The sequence below is a fragment of the Bombina bombina genome, chromosome 1 (assembly GCF_027579735.1).
Source record: "Bombina bombina isolate aBomBom1 chromosome 1, aBomBom1.pri, whole genome shotgun sequence".
Taxonomy (NCBI): Eukaryota; Metazoa; Chordata; class Amphibia; order Anura; family Bombinatoridae; genus Bombina; species Bombina bombina.
This window is the reverse complement of record NC_069499.1, coordinates 167,777,273-167,799,157: the sequence shown is the minus strand read 5'-3', so window position 1 is coordinate 167,799,157 and position 21,885 is coordinate 167,777,273. Positions and strand designations below refer to the sequence as shown.

Sequence of the window (21,885 nt, the reverse complement as noted above, 5' to 3'; positions counted from 1 at the left end):
AAAAAATTAAACTGACAGTCTGAAAGAAGGAAAATAAACTGATTGACCTGAATCATGGCAAATATAGTATAAAACATATATTTAGAACTTTACATATAAAGTGCCAAACCATAGCTGAGAGTGTCATAAATAAAAATAAGACTTACTTACCCAAAAACACTCATCTACATAAAGTAGATAGCCAAACCAGTACTGAAACGAGAATCAGTAGAAGTAATGGTATATAAGAGTATATCGTCGATCTGAAAAGGGAGGTAGGAGAAGAAATCTCTACGACCGATAACAGAGAACCTATGAAATAGATCCCCTAGAGGAAGACCATGGTATTCAATAGGCAATACTCCCTTCACATCCCTCTGACATTCACTGCACTCTGAGAGGAAAACCGGGCTTCAGCCTGCTGCGAAGCGCATATCAACGTAGAAATCTAGCACAAACTTACTTCACCACCTCCATGGGAGACAACGTTTGTAAAACTGAATTGTGGGTGCGGTGAGGGTTTATTTATAGGCATTTTGAGGTTTGGGAAACTTTGCCCCTCCTGGTAGGAATGTATATCCCATACGTCACTAGCTCATGGACTCTTGCCAATTACATGAAAGAAATCTCAATTAGCCACCTGTTCATTGACTGATAAAGGGGAGGGGGTAGTTTCAGAGCCTCTATACACCTATAAGGCACAGAGGAGTATGAGATCCCAGTTTGGAAAGATGGTAGCCCCCTCTTTGCAATAAGGGGTCTCATATATCTGTCATTAGTAGGTGATTGTCGTAAAAACCTACCTAATATGCTTACTGTATGGGAGAGGGCAATAGCTCCAAAGTAACCTCTATCCCTTAAAGATAACATACTATAAAACAACTATACATTGTACTGAATGTCAACATTTATATCTGGAAAGAAAATAAAAAAAGAAAAGAGAGAAAATATTCAAAAAATGCAATTTAATTAATAATGAAGTATCTTGACTATATGTTTCTTCCAATAGCTTAAACCATAATAAAAGCTAAACATTGAATACAAATATACAGGTACTGCACCTCCACCCTAGCTCTAACTACCACTTCTAGACCCTATGCCACTCCCTCCATACCAAGCCACCATTTTATTCCTAACACTATGCCAACCCTACTATACTCTTAGTCTAGCCATACACACTTACAAAAACCAAACCAAACAATATTATTCATTCTTACATAACTCTACTATTACAAACACCTAATCCTTAAATGAATCAAATTATACCTAGTGGAATAATCGATTTTTTTAAGTCTACTTTTCTTCAAGCGAAAACTGGAAAAACTTGTATAACATATAACAAACCCATTTGTATATTGATAAATGTGTATGCTTAATAAATGTTATGTTCCATACCAGAATGACAACTCACCGTTTCATCTTCCAAGTCCCGATGCAACTGATGCACTTGCTTTGAAGACTCTAATTTTCTTTTCCGATCGTTCAGTGGCTCTTGAAGTTGCAAGAATCGTACTTTAACATCTTGCTCTTTTCCATCCACTGGAGTGGTTGTTTGGGGTAAAACTTCATCCAGCTCTCTTTCCTTTTGTTGGATCTGGTCCTCAAATCTCTACAATGTCAGCAAAGATGGAATGAAATGTCCGAACAATGTTAATCCAAATTAAACTACTGATTTTTTTGTAAGGGGATTCTGGCATACACGAAGTTAATTACCGAGCTATTGCATGGCAAATCTGGCACTTATGGGGTTAATTAGCATGTGAGAGTACTGAGGTGGAAGGGGATAATGCTTCTGTACACGAAACCTTTATGGACAATTAATTTTCACTGGGTTTAATGCTAATTTGTGGAGTATTATTTCTGAGAGAAATGGTGTCATGATATTTAGGGTTTTATCCACAATAAATGTGTGAAATGTGAAAAATAATGACAATGAACTAAAATCAATCAAACCTGGAAAACTAAAAGGTTGCTGAAAAACTCACGCAACATTGCCACTAAAATATTTAGGTTTTCAAAGATACCTCCCCTCTCCACATCTGTAAGTTGCAAGACTATCTCAATTATAATCAATTGAGCCACTTCTGGACTTAAGCTTTGATTGAACTAATTGGTGATTTTTGTCGGGTAAGAAAAATGATCTGGCTGCCATTAGACCCAAGAATGGAAGCTAGGCTGATATCAAGGAGAAACATTTTCACCACCTGTCTAGAATTTCCATAAAAGGTGTTAAAAATAAAGCATTTATACATTGAGGTTTTTCACTCCAGGCAATAAAATACAAATGTCTTGGAATGATTTTCACAAGCAGGGGCAAGTTTGAAATTTAAATTCCTTTGTTTGAGACAAAAAAAATCTCAGAATCAAATCTGTGAAGGACTCTAAACAATATTTCATTGTTTAGAAATAAAGACATTGATTCTGTATTAATATTCAGGAATTATACTTATTACACTATATCAAAGTTGGTATTTATGTCAGAAAAAAAGATGATTCCAGGAGATTATTTTATGATTTAAATAGAGAATACAATTTAAAAAAATAAATACATCTAATTTACTCCTATTATTAAATATGCTTCATTCTCATGCTTTCTCTCTTGAAGAGCATACCTAGGTAGTTAGAGTGCACGTGTCTGGGGCCCTTTATGGCAGCAGTTTGTGAAATCACTGTCGCCATCTAGTGCTCTTGCAAATGTATAACATTGTTAAAACAATTATTTTAAAACTGCTTCCATATAGAGCTTTAGATTTATAAAGCTCCTGAATTTACCCAAGAAAATTTGCTCATTGAAAAGTTTTTTTTTTTTTTTTTTAGTTTTTTTTGAAAGTTTTACGCTCTGAAATGCAAAATATATTTCTCCCACACTAAGTAAAGGCTTACACCACACTTACCTTGTGCTTATTTAGAAGAATATTCACACTTGTCAGATCCTTTCCAAAGTCATCAGATTCTACCTGCTGTTCCATGTCTTTTATCCACTTAGAAATATCTGAATATCTTTGTTCATATAACTCAGAACGGTTTGCATCAAACAGAGACTGCTCCTTCTGTTGGGTTGTTGCATCCAGTTCATCCCAGCCCCTTTGCAACTCAGTAAGTCTTTCAGAAATTTCTGGTGCAAACTGAGGTTTTTCCTGCACTAGTTGTTTCCCCTCCTGAAAAAAACCCACAATATACAATAACCATTTGTTCCTGAAAAATATGTAGTACAAACTGTTTAAAATAATAATATTAGTTATGACTTATACTCATTGGCTTATAATACACCTAATTAGCATTAACAAAGAAGTTCCTATTAGCCAATGAGCATTTGTAGGATGTGCCTTTTAGCCAATGAGCATGAGAAGGAAGTAAACAACTGATACTGCTGTATTCGTTTAAATTTAAATGTAATAAGGTTTTACATCATATTGTTTAGGTCTATGGCTCCATTTACCAAGAATTGATTGCTGCTTCAAAGGCTCGTTGTTTCAGGCCTGCCTGAAACTATAGTTAAGGAGCAGCGGTCTTAAGACCACTGCTCCTTTACCTGTCTGCCACCTAAAAGGTGGATTGAAATCATCCGGATCCGATATGATCAGTATGATTGACAGCCCCTGCTAGTGGTCAAATGGCCGCCAGCAAGCAGGAAGCGAGACTGCACAAGCATTACTTGTTAAATGCTAATGCAATGTTAAAAGCGGACAGCATAAGCAGTGATGTCCGCCCAACGTTTAATAAATGGAGTCCTATGTATTTAAATGTGTCCCTTAAATAAATTCCTAAATGTAAATGTATTACAGTGATCAATACTTTGTGCTTAAGCATTATTAAATATAAATAGCTCATTAGGGGAAGTCATCATGACTGTTGAGTATTCAATGAAAAAATGAATAAGGCCATAAATAAATACAACTGTACAATAAAGTACGTTGACCCAGATTACAAGTTGTGAGGTACAGCTATACCGCTGAAAAATCGGCCTCGGCGAGCAGAAAAGTCAGCTCACTCGTATTACAAATCGCATGGTACGGCTATACCGCTAACATTTTAGACTATACTGCAACGATCCATTCCGCACTCAGAAAATGGCCTTTGAGTGTGGAATGTTCAGCTCATCCGTATTACAGGTTGTGCGGTATGGCTATTCAGCTAGCGTTATAGCTTATACCGTAACGATCCATTCCGCAGTCAAAGACCAGTAGTTATGGATTTTGCGAAACAAAAATGTTTCACAAAACTCATAACAAAAATGTTACAAAGTACACTAACACCCATAAACTACACTATTAACCTCTAAACCGCCATCCTCCCGCATTGCAAATACTATAATAAACCTAATAACCTCTGATCCGCCACCCACCCACATCGCCAACACTAAATAAACCTATTAACCCCTAATCCGCTGCACACCCACATCCCCAACACTAAATAAAGTATTAACCCCTAATTCGCCGCCCACCCACATCGGCAACACTAAATTAAAGTATTAACCCCTAAACCGCCGACCAACCACATCGTTACTACTAATATACACCTATTAACCATTAAACCGCCGACCCCGCACATCACTACTACTAAAATAAACTAATTAACCCCTAAACTGTCGACCCCCCACATCGCGACTCCTTAACTAAACTTATTGACCCATAAACCGCCGGCTCCCTGCATCGTGACAAACTAAATTAAACTAATAACCTCTAAACCTAATTAAATTAGCTCTCATCCTATTGTCTGATTTGAAATTTTCAGCCAATAGGAATGCAAGGTACCCCAATATAAAACGGGTACCTTGCATTCAATCTTCAGGGTGCGGTGGACGATCGCATCAAGAGGAGCCTCCACGCTGGATGTCTGCACGGCCACCGTTCCTGCTCCGCTCCGCCTTCGCTCTGCACCACCGGGATGAAGAAAGAAGATGGCCCCGCTCTGGATGAAGATGGATCCGCCTGGAAGAAGACCTTCACCGCTGGACTTCAGGAATGGTGAGTATCTATTTCGGGGTTAGTGTTGTTTTTTTTATTTTTATTTTTTTGGGTGTTTTTTTTTTAGATTAGGGCTTTTTTGTTTTATAATGGGCACTAAAGAGCTGATTGAGCTTTTAAGGGCAATGCCCATACAAATGCCGCATTAGGGGCAATGGGTAGCTTAGGTCTTTTTTATTTTGGGGGGTTGGGTGGGTGGGGGGTTTTACTGTTAGGGGATCATTTGTATTTTTTAATGTAAAAGAACTGTATAAGTTAGGGCAATGCCCTAGAAATGGCCCTTTTAGGGGCTATTGGTAGTTTAGTGTTAGATTAGGGGTGTTTTTATTTTGTGGTGCTTTTTGTTTTTATAGGGGTATTAGATTAGGTTTATTTTTTTTATTTTGAATAATTTCATTTATTATTTTCTGTAATCTTCGATTTTTTCAGTTTTTCGTAATTTTAGAGTTTGTTATTTTTTGTAATGTTAGGGTTTTGTTTGTTTTTTTCGTTAGGATTTTTTTATTTTCTAATTTATGTTTTTAGGTTAGGTTTTATTTATTTTAAGGTAGTTATATTGTAACTTTAATTTAGGTTCAGGGGCTAATAAGCTAATTTAGTTTGTCGTGATGTGGGGGGGTGGTGGTTTAGGGGTTAATATGTTTATTTTAGTAGTAGCAATGTGGGGGCGGTGGTTTAGGGGTTAATAGGTTTCTTTTAGTAGTAGCAATGTGGGGGTCAGCGGTTTAGGGGTTAATACTTTAATTTAGTGTTGGCAATGTGGGTGGGCGGTGGCAGATTAGGGGCTAATATCTTTATTTAGTGTTGGTTATGTCTCAGGCAGCAGATTAGGGGCTAATAGGTTCATTGTAGTGTTGGTGATGCAGGGGTGATGGATTAAGGGTTAATAGTTTTTTTAGGTGTTTTAGCGATGCAGGTGGACGGCGGATTAGAGGTTAATAGGTTTATTGTAGTGTTGGCGATGCAGGGGGCAGCAGATTAGGGGTTTATATCTTTATTTAGTGTTGGCGATGTCGGGGGGCGGCAGATTAGGGGTATTTAGACTAGGGGTTTATGTTAGGGTGTTAGATTTAAACAAAACTTTCTTGTCTCCCTAGACATCAATGGGCAATGCGTTATAGTGATCGTCTTTTCGCAACTGCAGGTGTTAGGTTTTTTTTACCTTTTCTCCATTGATGTCTATGGGGGAATACTTGCACGAGTATGTCAATGTTTTGTGTGGTATGGAGCTTAATGCACCATAGCTCATAACAAAATAATTTTTTTTTTTTAAACTTGTAATGGCAGCGCTATGGAAAGTGCGGTACAACTAAATTTTTAGCGTTATTTATGCACTGGGTTTAGCGCACAACTTGTAATCTAGGTCTTTGTTTCTAAAAAAAATAAAAAAATAGTATGAATTATATGGCCATTAAAACAAAAGCCAAAAATATTAAAACCAAAACCAAAAATATTCGCTACCACGAATCATGTCCGCTCGACCTATGTTAAATCTACCCCTTAGACAAATTTTGGAGTCCTATTACTAACCACCCCAAATAAAATTCTTTCTTGCCCTGTTTGAAAGTGACCTCTTCCAGTAGAGCATGCATTGGAGCTCAGTGGAGGTGCAAGGCATACCAGTGAATTTGTCACTTTAAAGCACACATATAGAAATAATTATATGTGTTATGTCCTTACAATTGAGATGTGGTCAGGATGCAACACAATGTAAAACTTTGGTTATTATTTAATTCACCTCGTCGAGATTGTTCAGCCTTTCACTATTCGAATCAAGTTCTGCTTTGAAAGCTTGATGCTTTAACCATTTACTGTGCAAGTTCCGAGCTCCATCATATGACGTATCTTGAGCAGTCAGCATTTTTTCATTGATCCACAAAGTTAACTAAAAAAATAAGGAGCATAAATGAATTATTTGGTTTAGAAAATGTAGTAATACTTATGTTTAAATAAAAGTTTAGGCTTGTGTATCCATTAGGTTACTAAATTTAGAAGAATTTGTGCAAGAAAAATACTCACAAAATAAGCAGCACCTATGTGCTGATTGGGGCAGGCTGGGGAATCACAGTGACCCAGCTACACTGATCCAGCGATTGGATGATGGAGCTTGAATGGAAACAAATGTAGAATCTGTAGCCTGAGGAAACAGCCTTTGTAGATGAGAAACTAGTTGCAACTGTTTTTAAACAATTCTTTTTATATTGGGGTGTTGTCAATTCGCATCCCTTGAATTTTTAAATAAATTGTTATTTTTATGGAAGTCTAAGCCTGATTGTTTGTTTGGAGATATTGGTAACCATAATCATGCTGCAGGATCAGTGTAGCTGGGTCACTGTAATTCCCCAGCCTGCCTCAATCAGCACATAGGTGCTGCTCCTTTTGTGAGTATACAATCTTCAAGTTTGTCCATTTGTGCCATTTATATTACATTATTGCACTAGGAGGTGCTCCCCCATCTCTTTTTTTATTTCTTGTTCAGATTCCACATTTGTTTCCATTCAAGCTCCATCATCCAATCGCTGGATCAGTGTAGCTGGGTCACTGTGATTCCCCAGCCTGCCCCAATCAGCACATAGGTGCTGCTTATTTTGTGAGTATTTTTCTTGCACAAATTCTATTTTTTGTTTATTATCTTGCAATATTGCACTAGGAGGCGCCCTCTTTTCTTTGTGATTAATTTCCACAGATGTTCGGTTGCTTTGTTTGTTATAAGAGGAGCTGCCCATCAAGCCTTCTATCAAGTGTGAATATCATACTACCAACCATACCTGGACTTTACCAAAAGAATTTCTTAAAGATTTCAGGACTATATTGAGTATCAGTACATGTTACATAGCTGAGGCAAATAATCCACCTAAGTTATTTCCACTAAGTGTATGGTTTGAGACTTATTATTGTTTTGTTGCACATCAAATGTTGTTAACTAACTAATATATGTGAATAGCGCCCCCTACAGTTGGATACCTAGGTATCATCAACAGGTTTGGGTAAATTTAGAAGAAGACTAATAAAAAGTTATTTGCAAAACACACTATAAATGAAACACTTCACAAAGGACTTTGGGCCCAGTTCTCTAAAGCTCTCTGGTCTGGCGAGATTCTGTAATTTGCAAAACAGAAAGAGATTCTGTAATATGCCTCGTCAGTATAATGAGGACCTCAGGGATTGTTTTTAAGGACATTTTTACCTTGGGAACTGTGTATCTCATTAAGGACCTGATACTCAAAACCTTGCCGGCATGGAGAGAAATCTTGCCAAAGATTTGTGATTTTTTTTAAAGACCTTGTATTTTAATGTAGGAGTCTCTGGGGCCTATCTATCAAGCTCCAAATGGAGCTTGATGGCCCGTGTTTCTGGCGAGTCTTCAGACTCGCCAGAAACAGCAGTTATGAAGCAGTGGTCACAAAGACCGCTGCTCAATAACCTGTCCACCTGCTCTGAACAGGCGGACAGACATCGCCGGAAATCAACCCGATCGAGTACGATCGGGTTGATTGACACCCCCTACTGGTGGCCCCTCTTGTGAGCTGCTGCTGCAATGTTAAATGCGGAAAGTGTATTGCTCTCCGCATTTAGCGAGGTCTTGCGGACTTGATCCGCACTGTCGGATCAGGTCCGCAAGACCTTTAATAAATAGGGCCTCTGTTTCACTTAAAGAACACTACATAACAACAAACATTTCTCAAGATAAAATGGGTGTTTCTAAAAAAATGTTAAGGGCCTCGCAGTACCGACAAGACTTCTTAGAATATCTTGTCTGAGCGGTGAAGTTATTAGGTCCTAAGGGAGTTTATTAATATGCTTTATGTGAAGGAGAGGCACTTACTTTACAATATAATTCTCAGTAAAATAAGCTGATGATTTCTGTCCTTGCTGGCAAGTTTTTAAGAATCACCCCCTTAGTCATGCAATGAAATGAGGGAAATAAACAGCTATGAAAAAAGAAAAAACAGGAACTGGAAGATGAATGTCATCACTTAATATTTTGTCTTATGGGATGGTAGCCTTCCTATGAAGCAGCTTTGTAAGTCACATGTAGCTAGTACAATGACCAAGAGGCTCTACATCTGTTTACCCCATTTCCTTTAGGGTGTGATGATCTAAAGCTCTCCACTCCGGTGAGATTATCTAAGAGGTCACGCCATTTTAAACTGAAGTCAAAGAACTCACTTTAAGCCTTGCCAACTCATTATACATATGAGATCTTTAGGACTCCCTGAGTTTATGATTCTTGAAACAGCAATTGAGTAGGAAGAAAGTTTATAATGGACACTTTTGTTATATTTGCTAAAAAATGTAAATAGCAAACAAAAAAATTGGGAGGGTTGTTATTATTTTTTTGTCTGTCTATGGATAGATAGATAGATAGATAGATAGATAGATAGATAGATAGATAAATAGTTATATATATATATATATATATATATATATATATATATATATATATATATATATATATATATATACTTTATATACATATATATACATACAGTATATATGTAAACATGTTATTGTAATACTAATTATCACATCTAGGCTGTTATTTCCCATTTATACATTGTTTCCAAAGCACCAGAGAACTCTGGGTAAGATATGCAAATGAGATAAACAACACAGTCACCTACCCAATAAGGTTGCCTTGGAAGCAAAACGTGTGGCATGTTGTATGTGGTATAATTCATTTGCATATCTTACCACATGCAACACGTCAAACTTTTTGCTTCCAGGACTACTATATGCGGAAGGTGGGGTGTTGTTTATCTCATTTGCATATCTTACCCAGAGTTCTCTAATGCACTGGAAACAATGTATACAGAATACTTCTGTGGGAAACGTGAGTGGATCTTCATTTTTTGAATTTGAAGATATTAAACTTTTTTAACTTGTATCCCTAATATAACTTAGATAAATATTAAATGTGTGTTTGGGTGCTAGTAAAGATGTATAACTAACCAATAGTGAAAACCACCATTATAATTATAACATTACCTCATCACAGTTTTGTAGAAAATTCTGAAGATCGTAGTTGTCCCTCAGTAGCACAGACACTTCCTTTGCCTTGTTAATATTTCTTCCATATCTGAAATAAGACAAGAGTTATGCTGTACTGTAATTATAGTAGGCCTTCATGGAATTAGAGTGATATCAAAAAACTCAAAACATTTATTTCATGATTCAGATAGAACATGCAATTATAAACAACTTTCTAATTTACTTCTATTATCAAACTTTCTTTGTTCTATTGGTATCTTTTGTTGAAAAGCAGGCATGTAAGCTCATGGGTAAGCACGCATCTAGAGCACTATATGGCAACAGTTTGGTAAGAATGTTATCCATCGGAGAGAGCACTAGATGGAAGCACTATTTGCTGCCATGTAGTGCTCCAAACACCTAACTAGGTATTTATTCAACAAAGAACACTATGAGAATGAAGCAAATTTGATAATAGAAGTAAATTAGAAACTTTTTTATTAAATTGTATGCACTGTTTATGTCACAAAATATATATTTTTTGTTTTATATCCCTTTAATTAACCCCTTGAGTGCTAATGACGGCTCTGAGCCATCGCAGAGTTTCCCACTCTGGTGCTAATGACGGCTCAGAGCTGTCACTAGCACTCTCCCACCTTGAGGGAGATCTGGGGGCTCTCACCCGCTCCTACCCCGGCTATCGGGCCTGCATAGTGACAGGCATTGCCGGGGCTTCACGTTATGCGTGGTGACATCACACGCAATGACGTGATGACGTCACCGCATAACTTTATTTATACTTAACAATGTTAAGTATAGGGGCAGGGGGCATGATGCTTAGAAGCCTGTATCTTAGGCATCTAAGCAGCTACAGACCCCCAAGACCCACCGTTGGAAAGGTAATCTAAACTTTCCAACAGTGTAAGTCTTGGGGATCTGGGAAAAAAAAATACAAGTACATAATAAGATATAGTAATATATATACTGTATATGCTAATAAAATACATTTCTGATACATTAATTGTTCGGATTTTATAAATAAAATAATTTAAAGACGCAACAGGTACACAAAATTAAAAATCCCTTTTAGAACTGTACTTATTCATTAACAAGAATAAAATGGATTTTTGAAAATGGCAACAATTTTAAAAACTGTGATTAAGATCAAAAAATTTCAAGGTAGATTAAATTATAAATACTAAAATACAATACGTTACCTTCATGAGATAGGACTTTTTTTTTAATAACGACGAACGTCAAATTTAGATTTGTGGCAATGATATACAGCGAGTGTACTTAACCCAGCAAATGTTACCAGGTTGACACTTTGATAGATGGAGCACAAAGGGGCCGATTTATTAAGAGGTCAACCGGCCTCAATGCTTCTAATTCCGCGAGCCTTCAGGTTCACCGGAATCCGGAAGCTCCTTAACTCGTCCGCCTGCTCTAAGGCTGCGGATATCAATCCGCCCGATCATGTACGATCGGGTTGATTGACACCTGCTGCAGGGGGCGGCATTGCACAAGCAGTTCATCAAAACTGCTTGTGCAATGTTATGCTGTCGGCATTCAGCGAAGTCTGGCAGACATGATCACCAGACATTAATACATCGGCCCCAATGTCTTCATATGTCTGCAGCCTACCGATTTTAAGCTGGCAGACCACGTACCAAACACATGTGCACTGCCGACTCGTGTGCAATGCTTTGTTTTTATTTACATTTATTTTCCTTTATCATATGGGCAATAATGACTTACAATTGAAAAATAATTTATTGAACCATGAAAACACATCCGAAAATACGAGTGGCTGAAATTGGAGTCTAGACCAATATGTGTTACAATGTCACATTTTCACAAAGTAACGATAATTTTACCTGTCTTCAAGTGAGGAAACTTTATCCATAACTTTTTCAGAGAACATGTTTTCGTCCTCGTCGAGCTTCTTTCCACTTTCAATAGTTCCAATAATCTTTTCTTCATTATTTTCCATTGTAGCAAGAAAATCTTCATGTTTTTTCAATCTGTCATGTGACGCTTGTAACGTTTTGGGAGGTTCAACATGAGCGAGAGTGTATTCCTGCAAAGGGAAAAATATTCAAATAGTAATAATCAAAAACATTTTTTTTTAATTCTCAGAGTTTCTATTTTAGCAATTTGATTTGCAACTTCCAGGTTTTATGTGATGTTTTTGAATATTGTGTGCCCTTTATTTGCATGAAATATTATTGATCTAAACTCTATGTATCACACCAGTCAGAGAGATTCTGTGTGGCTTGATAGTGGTTCTGTTTGTTGGATTACTGGGTCCTGTTAATGGATGGTTCCACCGGATTGGAGCAACTTTGTGCCTCTATCAACAGCAAGGATTGTGGGTGAAATCTTTCCAAAGGCGCTTATGGCCCATATATCTGCTTGATCTGGTGTGAGGCTTATTCTGTTAATGTAGCAGAAGTGATTTTAACTGGCGGACGTAGTCCTGGTCCTGGAGTGCCTGATTGCTTTCTTTACATAGCTTGTTCATAGCTGACTGAATACTTTATGTAACTGTCATACTTTACCTGCTGTTAATAGAATTGCAACTTAAAGGGACATTCCAGTCAAAATTTAAATGCATATAGATTAATTACATATTTGAATAGAAACATATTTGCAATATAAATGTATTGGCAAAAATGCTTCTAGTAAAAGTTATCACTGTTCTAGTGTTAGTATTTTTCTCTGCACGTGCATGTGAAGCATAGCTAGATATTGTAACTGCACCCACATTTTAAATACTGCAGATCATCAATGGGGCTTGTATCATGTCAGCAATTAACAAATTGAGTCATTACAAGATGGTACAAGCACCTTAGGCTCTCTGAGCAAGTGCTGTGTTTAAAATGCTGGTGCACATGCATACTTAAATACACTTTTGAAACAGCTATAGCTTTTATTAGAAGCATTTTTGCTAATGCATGTATATTACAGAAATGCTTCTGTTCAATACCGAAATGCACCCATGTGGTTTTCAATTTTGGCTGGAATATCCCTTTAATACCTGGCAGACTTTGTTCTAGACTGCTGGTTTATATCTTGATAACACAGACTATTTTATAACAGATACTTAGATGCATGTGATACGCGTTGCATAACCTGCATATTAACTTTGGCTTTTTCTGCATGATTAGTGCCTCTTCTTTAACGCTATAAAGCTGAATATTAAATGCACCTTATAAATGGATTCTAATATACCTATACAGAACCTGCATATTAACCCTTGCTTTTATTGCATTTTGTTTTATGTCATGAAGTTGAAGATTATCGCATTTTTAAATGCATTGATGCTAATATATTTATACAGAACCGCAGTTTCTCTCATTATACCGAGTTCTGAATAGATCCTTTGTGGGACGTTTTCCTACACATTCACAAGCTGTTGGCTTTATACACTTAATGCATGAAATTCCCACAAAATAAGGACTGTCATTTTTTGGTTTTAATTAGACTGGGGATGCCCAGCCTATGTGTTTTTAATATATGCTTCATATAATATTTTTTTTTCTTGTAAGTATGATAATAAAATTGTTTGATTTTTTTGCATTATAAGTTTCTCATGTTTCATCTGGAGTGTGGGGATATTTCATATATATATATATATATATATATATATATATATATATATATATATATATATATATATATATATATATATATATATATATATATATATATATATATATATATATATATATATTTATATTTAGCCCTTCCCAGTCAAACACCTTGTTATACACCATATCCCTTTAAAACATTTATTAACAATTTTTATATATGAGTGTAATACTTTATTTTAATACGTTTTCTATGGCCCAGATTACGAGTTTTGCGTTAGAGGCTGTGCGGTGCTAACGAGCAGTTTTCTCTCACCGCTCACTTATATGCAGCGCTGGTATTACGAGTTTTCAGAAACCCGTCGTTAAAAGGCAAGAAGTGAGCGTTGAGCAAAATTTTGCTCATTACTGCACTCCAATACCAGCGCTGCTTAAGTCAGCGGTGAGCTGGTGTAACGTGCTTTTGCACGATTTCCCCATAGGAATCAACGGGGAGAGCCGGCTGAAAAAAAGTCTAACACCTGCAAAAAAGCAGCGTAAAGCTCCTTAACGCAGCCCCATTGATTCCTATGGGCAAATACATTTTATGTCTACACCTAACACCCTAACATGAACCCCAAGTCTAAACACCCCTAATCTTACACTTATTAACCCCTAATCTGCCGCCCCCGACATCGCCGACACCTAAATTATAATTATTAACCCCTAATCTGCTGCTCCGGACACCGCCGCCACCTACATTATACTTATGAACCCCTAATCTGCTGCCCCCAACATCGCCGAACCCTACATTATATTTATTAACCCCTACTCTGCTGCCCCCAATGTCGCCGCCACCTACCTACACTTATTAACCGTTATTAACCCCTAAACCCAAGTCTAATCCTAAACCTAACACCCCCTAACTTAAATATAATTTAAATAAATCGACATAAATATTCCTATCATTAACTAAATTATTCCTATTTAAAACTAAATACTTACCTGCAAAATAAACCCTAAGCTAGCTACAATATAACTAATAGTTACATGGGCCTCTTGTTATCAAGCCGTCAACCACAAATACGCTGGAATTCCGCAGTGTATTTGTGGCAAGGCTGATTCGCCGTAGTTATCAAGCCCTACAGCCCAGCAAAAGTAGAATTTAGTGACGTAACCTACGATCCGCTGGACTCAGTCCGACACAGATCGATGGTTACGTCACTACAGATGTTCAGAACGCAAGTTCGGCACAATCTGACTACTTTTGGTAGTTATCAAATACCTACCAGGTACGCTCGCCACTATTCCAGCCCAGTGTACCTGGTTTTCAATCCGCCGCCCTGGAGGTGGCAGATCCCATAGGAATCAATGGGAGTCTGACAGCAGCGAGAGCTCATGTTCGCTGCTGCCCGATATCCCATTGATTCCTATGGGAAGTGTCTGCACCTAACACCCTAACATGTACCCCGAGTCTAAACACTCCTAATCTGCCCCCCCTACACCGCTGCCGCCTACTTTATACTTATTAACCCCTAAACCGCCGCTCCCGGACCCCGTCGCAACTAAATAAACTTATTAACCCCTAAACCGCCGCTCCCGGACCCCGCCGCAACTATAATAATTATATTAACCCCTAATCTGCCGCCCCTATACCGCCGCCACCTATCTTAAATTTATTAACCCCTATCCTGCCCCCCTATACCGTCGACACTATATTAAACTTATTAACCCCTAAACCTAAGTCTAACCCTAACCCTAACACCCCCTAACTTTAATATTATTTAAATAAATCTAATGAAAAATTACTATTATTAAATAAATGATTCCTATTTAAAAATAAATACCTGTAAAATAAACCCTAAGCTAGCTACAATATAACTAATAATTATATTGTAGCTATTTTAGGGTTTATATTTATTTTACAGGCAAGTTTGTATTTATTTTAACCAGGTACAATAGTTATTAAATATTTAATAACTACCTAGCTAAAATACTTACAAAATTACCTGTAAAATAAATCCTAACCTAAGTTACAATTAAACCTAACACTACACTATCATTAAATTAATTAAATAAATTAACTAAAATAAAATTCAATTAAATAAACTAAACTATAGTACAAAAAACAAACAAACACTAAATTACAGAAAAAAAATACAAGACGTTTAAACTAATTACTTCTAATCTAAGCCCCCTAATAAAATAAAAAAGCCCCCCAAAATAAAGAAATGCCCTACCCTATTCTAAATTACAAAGTAATCAGCTCTTTTACCAGCCCGTAAAAGGGCTTTATGCGGGGCATTGCCCCAAAGTAATCAGCTCTTTTACCTGTAAAAAAAAATACAACCCCCCCAAAATTAAAACCCACCACCCACATACCCCTACTCTAAGCCACCCAAACCCCCCTTAAAAAAACCTAACACTAACCCCCTGAAGATCTCCCTACCTTGCGTCGTCTTCACTCAGCCGAGCCGAATTCTTCATCCAAGCGGGGCAAGAAGAGGTCCTCTATCCGGTAGAAGTCTTCATCCAAGCGGGGCAAGAAGAGGTCCTCCATCCGGTAGAAGTCTTCATCCAAGCGGGGCAAGAAGAGGTCCTCCACCCGGTAGAAGTCTTCATCCAAGCGGGGCAGAAGAGGTCCTCCATCCGGTAGAAGTCTTCATCCAAGAGGTGTCTTCTATCTTCATCCAACCGCGGCTCCATCTTCCAGACCTCCGACGCAGAACATCCTGCTGGTCTGACGGACTAATGATGAATGAAGGTTCCTTTAAGGGACGTCATCCAAGATGGCGTCCCTTGAATTCCGATTGGCTGATAGGATTCTATCAGCCAATCGGAATTAAGGTAGGAAAAATCCGATTGGCTGATTCAATCAGCCAATCGGATTGACCTCGCATTCTATTGGCTGATCGGAACAGCCAATAGAATGCGAGGTCAATCCGATTGGCTGATCCATGATGAATTGAATGATTGAATCAGCCAATCAGATTTTTCCTACCTTAATTCCGATTGGCTGATAAAATCCTATCAGCCAATCGGAATTCGAGGGACGCCATCTTGGATGACGTCCATTAAAGGAACCTTCATTCATTCATTGTTAGTCCATCGGGCCAGCAGGATGTTCCGCGTCGGAGGTCTGGAAGATGGAGCCGCGGTTGGATGAAGATAGAAGACACCGCTTGGATGAAGACTTCTACCGGATGGAGGACCTCTTCTTGCCCCGCTTGGATGAAGACTTCTATCGGATGGAGGACCTCTTCTTGCCCCGCTTGGATGAAGACTTCTACCGGATGGAGGACCTCTTCTTGCCCCGCTTGGATGAAGACTTCTACCGGATGGAGGACCTCTTCTTGCCCCGCTTGGATGAAGAATTCGGCTCGGCTGAGTGAAGACGACACAAGGTAGGGAGATCTTCAGGGGGTTACTGTTAGGTTTTTTTAAGGGGGGTTTGGGTGGGTTAGAGTAGGGGTATGTGGGTGGTGGGTTTTAATGTTGGGGGTTGTATTTTTTTTTACAGGTAAAAGAGCTGATTTCTTTGGGGCAATGCCCCGCAAAAAGCCCTTTTAAGGGCTGGTAAAAGAGCTGATTACATTGTAATTTAGAATAGGGTAGGGCATTTTTTTATTTTGGGGGGCTTTATTATTTTATTAGGGGGCTTAGATTAGGTGTAATTAGTTTAAACGCCTTGTATTTTTTTTATTTTATGTAATTTAGTGTTTGTTTTTTTGTACTATAGTTTAGTTTATTTAATTGAATTTAATTTTAGGTAATTGTAGTTAATTTATTTAATTAATTTAATGATAGTGTAGTGTTAGGTTTAATTGTAACTTAGGTTAGGATTTATTTTACAGGTAATTTTGTAAGTATTTTAGCTAGGTAGTTATTAAATAGTTAATAACTATTTAATAGCTATTGTACCTGGTTAAAATAAATACAATGTTGTCTGTAAAATAAATATAAACCCTAAAATAGCTACAATATAATTATTAGTTATATTGTAGCTAGCTTAGGGTTTATTTTACAGGTAAGTATTTATTTTTAAATAGGAATAATTTAGTTAATAATAGTAAGTTTTATTTAGATTTATTAAAATAATATTAAAGTTAGGGGGGTGTTAGTGTTAGACTTAGATTTAGGGGTTAATAAGTTTAATATAGGTGGCGGAGGTATAGGGGGGCAGGATAGGGGTTAATAAGTTTAATATAGGTGGCGGCGTGGTCCGGGAGCGACGGTTTAGGGGTTAATACATTTATTAGAGTTGCAGCGGGGTCCAGGAGTGTCGGTTTAGGGGTTAATACATTTATTAGAGTTGCGGCGGGGTCCGGGAGCAGTGGTTTAGGGGTTAATACATTTATTAGAGTTGCAGCGGGGTCTAGGAGCGGCGATTTAGGGGGAATAACTTTATTTAGGTGCGGGGGGCTCTGGGAGTGGCGGTTTAGGGGGTAAAACCGTATAGTTTAGTGGGGGTGCTTAGTGACAGGGTAGCAAAAAAGCTGCGAAGAAGCCGATGAGCAGCAAGAACGATGACTGTCAGTTAACAACAGTCCGCTGCTCATCGCTCCGTACTTGGTGCGCGGCTTCTTGACAGCTTTCTTGATAACTTTGGCGAACGTATTCAGGTCCGCGGCAGCGATGGTAGGCGAGATTAAGCGAGCGTATTGAGCCGGCGAATGCAGGAAAGTAGACGGCTTCATAACTAGAGGCCATTGTATCTAGCTTAGGGTTTATTTTTATTTTACAGGCAAGTTTGTATTTATTTTAACTAGGTAGAATAGTTATTAAATAGTTAACTATTTAATAACTACCTAGTTAAAATAAAGACAAATTTACCTGTAAAATAAAACCTAACCTAAGTTACACTAACACCTAACACTACACTATAATTAAATAAATTAACTAAATTAAATACAATTACCTAAATTAAATTAAATTAGCTAAAGTACAAAAAACACAAACACTAAATTACAGAAAATAATAAACAAATTACAGATATTTAAACTAATTATACCTAATCTAATAGCCCTATTAAAATAAAAAAGCCCCCCAAAATAAAAAAAAACCTAGCCTAAACTAAACTACCAATAGCCCTTAAAAGGGCCTTTTGCGGGGCATTGCCCCAAAGTAATTAGCTCTTTTACCTGTAAAAAAAATACAAACAACCCCCCCAACAGTAAAACCCACCACCCACACAACCAACCCCCCAAATAAAATACTAGCTAAAAAAAAACTAAGCTCCCCATTGCCCTGAAAAGGGCATTTGGATGGGCATTGCCCTTAAAAGGGCAGTTAGCTCTTTTGCAAGCCCAAACCCCTAATCTAAAAAATAAACCCACCAAATACACCCTTAAAAAAACCTAACACTAACCCCCTGAAGATCGACTTACCGGGAGACGTCTTCATCCAAGCCGGGCGAAGTGGTCCTCCAGACGGGCAGAAGTCTTCATCCAAGCCGGGAAGAAGTGGTCCTCCAGACGGGCAGAAGTCTTCATCCAGATGGCATCTTCTATCTTCATCCATCCAGCGCGGAGCGGGTCCATCTTCAAGACATCCGACACGGAGCATCCTCTTCATCCGACGACTAACACAGAATGGTACCTTCATTCTGTGTTAGTCGTCGGATGAAGAGGATGCTCCGCGTTGGATGTCTTGAAGATGTTTTTTTAAGGGTGTATTGGGTGGGTTTTATTTTTAGGTTAGGGACTTTGGGCGGCAAAAGAGTTAACTGCCCTTTTAAGGGCAATGCCCATCCAAATGCCCTTTTCAGGGCAATGGGCATCTTAGTTTTTTTAGATAGGTTTTTATTTGAGGGGTTGGTTGTGTGGGTGGTGGGTTTTACTGTTGGGGGGGGTTGTTTGTATTTTTTTACAGGTAAAAGAGCTGATTACTTTGGGGCAATGCCCCGCAAAAGGCCCTTTTAAGTGCTATTGGTAGTTTAGTTTAGGCTAGGGTTTTTTTTTTATTTTGGGGGGGCTTTTTTATTTTAATAGGGCTATTAGATTAGGTGTAATTAGTTTAAAATTTCTGTAATTTGTTTATTATTTTCTGTAATTTAGTGGGGGGGTTTTGTACTTTAGCTAATTTAATTTAATTTAGGTAATTGTATGTAATTTATTTATTTGTATTTAATTTAGTTAATTTATTTAATTATAGTGTAGTGTTAGGTGTTAGTGTAACTTAGGTAAGGTTTTATTTTACAGGTCAATTTGTATTTATTTTAGCTAGGTAGTTATTAAATAGTTAATAACTATTTAATAACTATTCTACCTAGTTAAAATAAATACAAACTTGCCTGTAAAATAAAAATAAATCCTAAACTAGCTACAATGTAACTATTAGTTATATTGTAGCTAGCTTAGGGTTTATTTTACAGGTAAGTATTTAGTTTTAAATAGGAATAATTTAGTTAATGATAGGAATTTTTAGTTATATTTCTTTTAATTATATTTAAGTTAGTGGGTGTTAGGGTTAGGGTTAGACTTAGATTTAGGGGTTAATAACTTTAATATAGTGGCGGCGACGTTGGGGGCGGAAGATTAGGGGTTAATAAATGTAGGTAGGTGGCGGCGATGTTAGGGACGGCAGATTAGGGGTTAATAATATTTAACTAATGTTTGCAAGGCGGGATTGTGGTGGTTTAGGGGTTAATATATTTATTATAGTGGCGGCGATGTCCGGTTTGGCAGATTAGGGGTTAAAAATTTTCTTTTAGCGTTTGCGATGTGGAAGGGCCTTGGTTTAGGGGTTAATAGGTAGTTTATGGGTGTTAGTGTACTTTTTAGCACTTTATTTAAGAGTTTTATGCTACAGCGTTGTAGTGTAAAACTCTTAACTACTGACTTTAAAATGCGGTACCAGTCTTGACAGGAGAGGGTGTACCGCTCACTTTTTGGCATACCGGCGCTATGCAAGTCCCATTGAAAAAAGAGAATTTACGTAAGTGGATTTGCGGTATTTCCAAGTATGGCCAAAAAAGTGAGCGGTACACCTGTACCTGCAAGACTCATAATATCAGCGGGCGTTAAAAGCAGCATTAGGAGCGGCTAACGCTGCTTTTTAAGCCTATTGCAAAACTCGTAATCTAGCCGTATGTGTTTTGTGAAACTTTTATTTTAACCCTAACACTTTACTTCAGATTTCAGGTTTCACTAATTCATCTAGCGCACTGGTTTTCAAACCTGTCCTCAGGCCTTCTCTAACAGGCCACATTTTGAGGAGATCTGAACTAGACCACAGGTGAAATAATCAGCTGATTAGTAAACATGGTTATTTTACCTGCTCTCATTCAAGGTAATACAGAAAACCTGTACTGTTGGGGAGGCATGAGGACAGCTTTGAAAACCAGTGACCTAGCGCTATTTCAGCTTGAGCTCATGTGCAAACCATAACTTTTAACTTGTTATATGAGTGATATTTAGAGTGGTTGTGATCTCCATTGAAAGTACAGGGAAGGCTAAAGTGATGTCGCCAGTGCTAAACCTTCTCTGGTAAATCTTTTTTACCATGGACTTGTAATTTCAATTTGCACGCTTATTTTTGCACGGTCCAGCCTGTTATTACGGACCTACATGACCTACTGCACTAATTAAGCAATCACTGTGCAGAATGTTGCAAGATTAAGGTTCAGAATCATTCAGGGTCCATTGCAGTTACATTTCACAAAACTGTAAGCAAAACAATTAATATATAAATATATAGTTTTTACTATGCATAAGGTACTTTATTGGTAATTCAATTTCAAGTTTAATTATCTTAAAATATTAGCAACATCAGTGTTTAGGGTACTTTATCAATTATACTTCACAAATAATTAAAGGGCCATGATACCCAAATGTTGAAACTCTTGAAAGTGATGAGGCATAGCTGTAAAAAGCTGACTAGAAAATATCACCTGAGCATCTCTATGTAAAAAAGAAAGATATTTTTACCTCAAAAATTCCTCAGTAGCCACATCCCATTGTATAGGACTTCTAAGCAGCAAATCAGTATGTCTGTCCCGGGACAGCTAAGGGAGTGAGCTTACGCGCACACTCATTTTATTTCCCTATTCAGTTTAAGGAAGTTTACTATGAAATCTCATGAGAGTTAAGTCAAATCTCATGAGATCACAGTAAAAGAGTTCATGACCTCAGCACTGTTGATGTTGATTGGCTGCTGTTCATTTCTTCATTTTTTATTTTTTTACCTGCAGCTGAGCAACAGCTTTGTATAACTTTTTACACAGAACTTACTCTGGTGAGCTGAGGAAGTTGTGAGGTAAAATATCTTAGTTTTTTACATAGAGATGCTCAGGTGATATTTTCCTGTCAGCTTTTTACAGTTATACTGCATCAGTTTCAAGTGATTTAGCATATGAGTATTATGTCCCTTTAAAAAAAATAATTCTACCAGTATAT

General features: G+C 37.5%; 1 protein-coding gene across 1 annotated transcript in view; it reads right to left on the bottom strand.

The window, feature by feature from the left end:
• Positions 1–21,885, bottom strand: part of LOC128645002 (spectrin beta chain, erythrocytic) — a 278,974-nt gene that overhangs the window by 103,566 nt on the left and 153,523 nt on the right. Inside the window, exons 17-21 of the mRNA XM_053697713.1 lie at positions 11,795–11,997; positions 9,936–10,026; positions 6,685–6,831; positions 2,874–3,137; positions 1,391–1,588 (exon numbers count right to left, since the gene is read on the bottom strand). Coding sequence (XP_053553688.1) covers positions 1,391–1,588; positions 2,874–3,137; positions 6,685–6,831; positions 9,936–10,026; positions 11,795–11,997 — 903 coding nt within the window. The remainder of the gene's footprint in view (positions 1–1,390; positions 1,589–2,873; positions 3,138–6,684; positions 6,832–9,935; positions 10,027–11,794; positions 11,998–21,885) is intronic.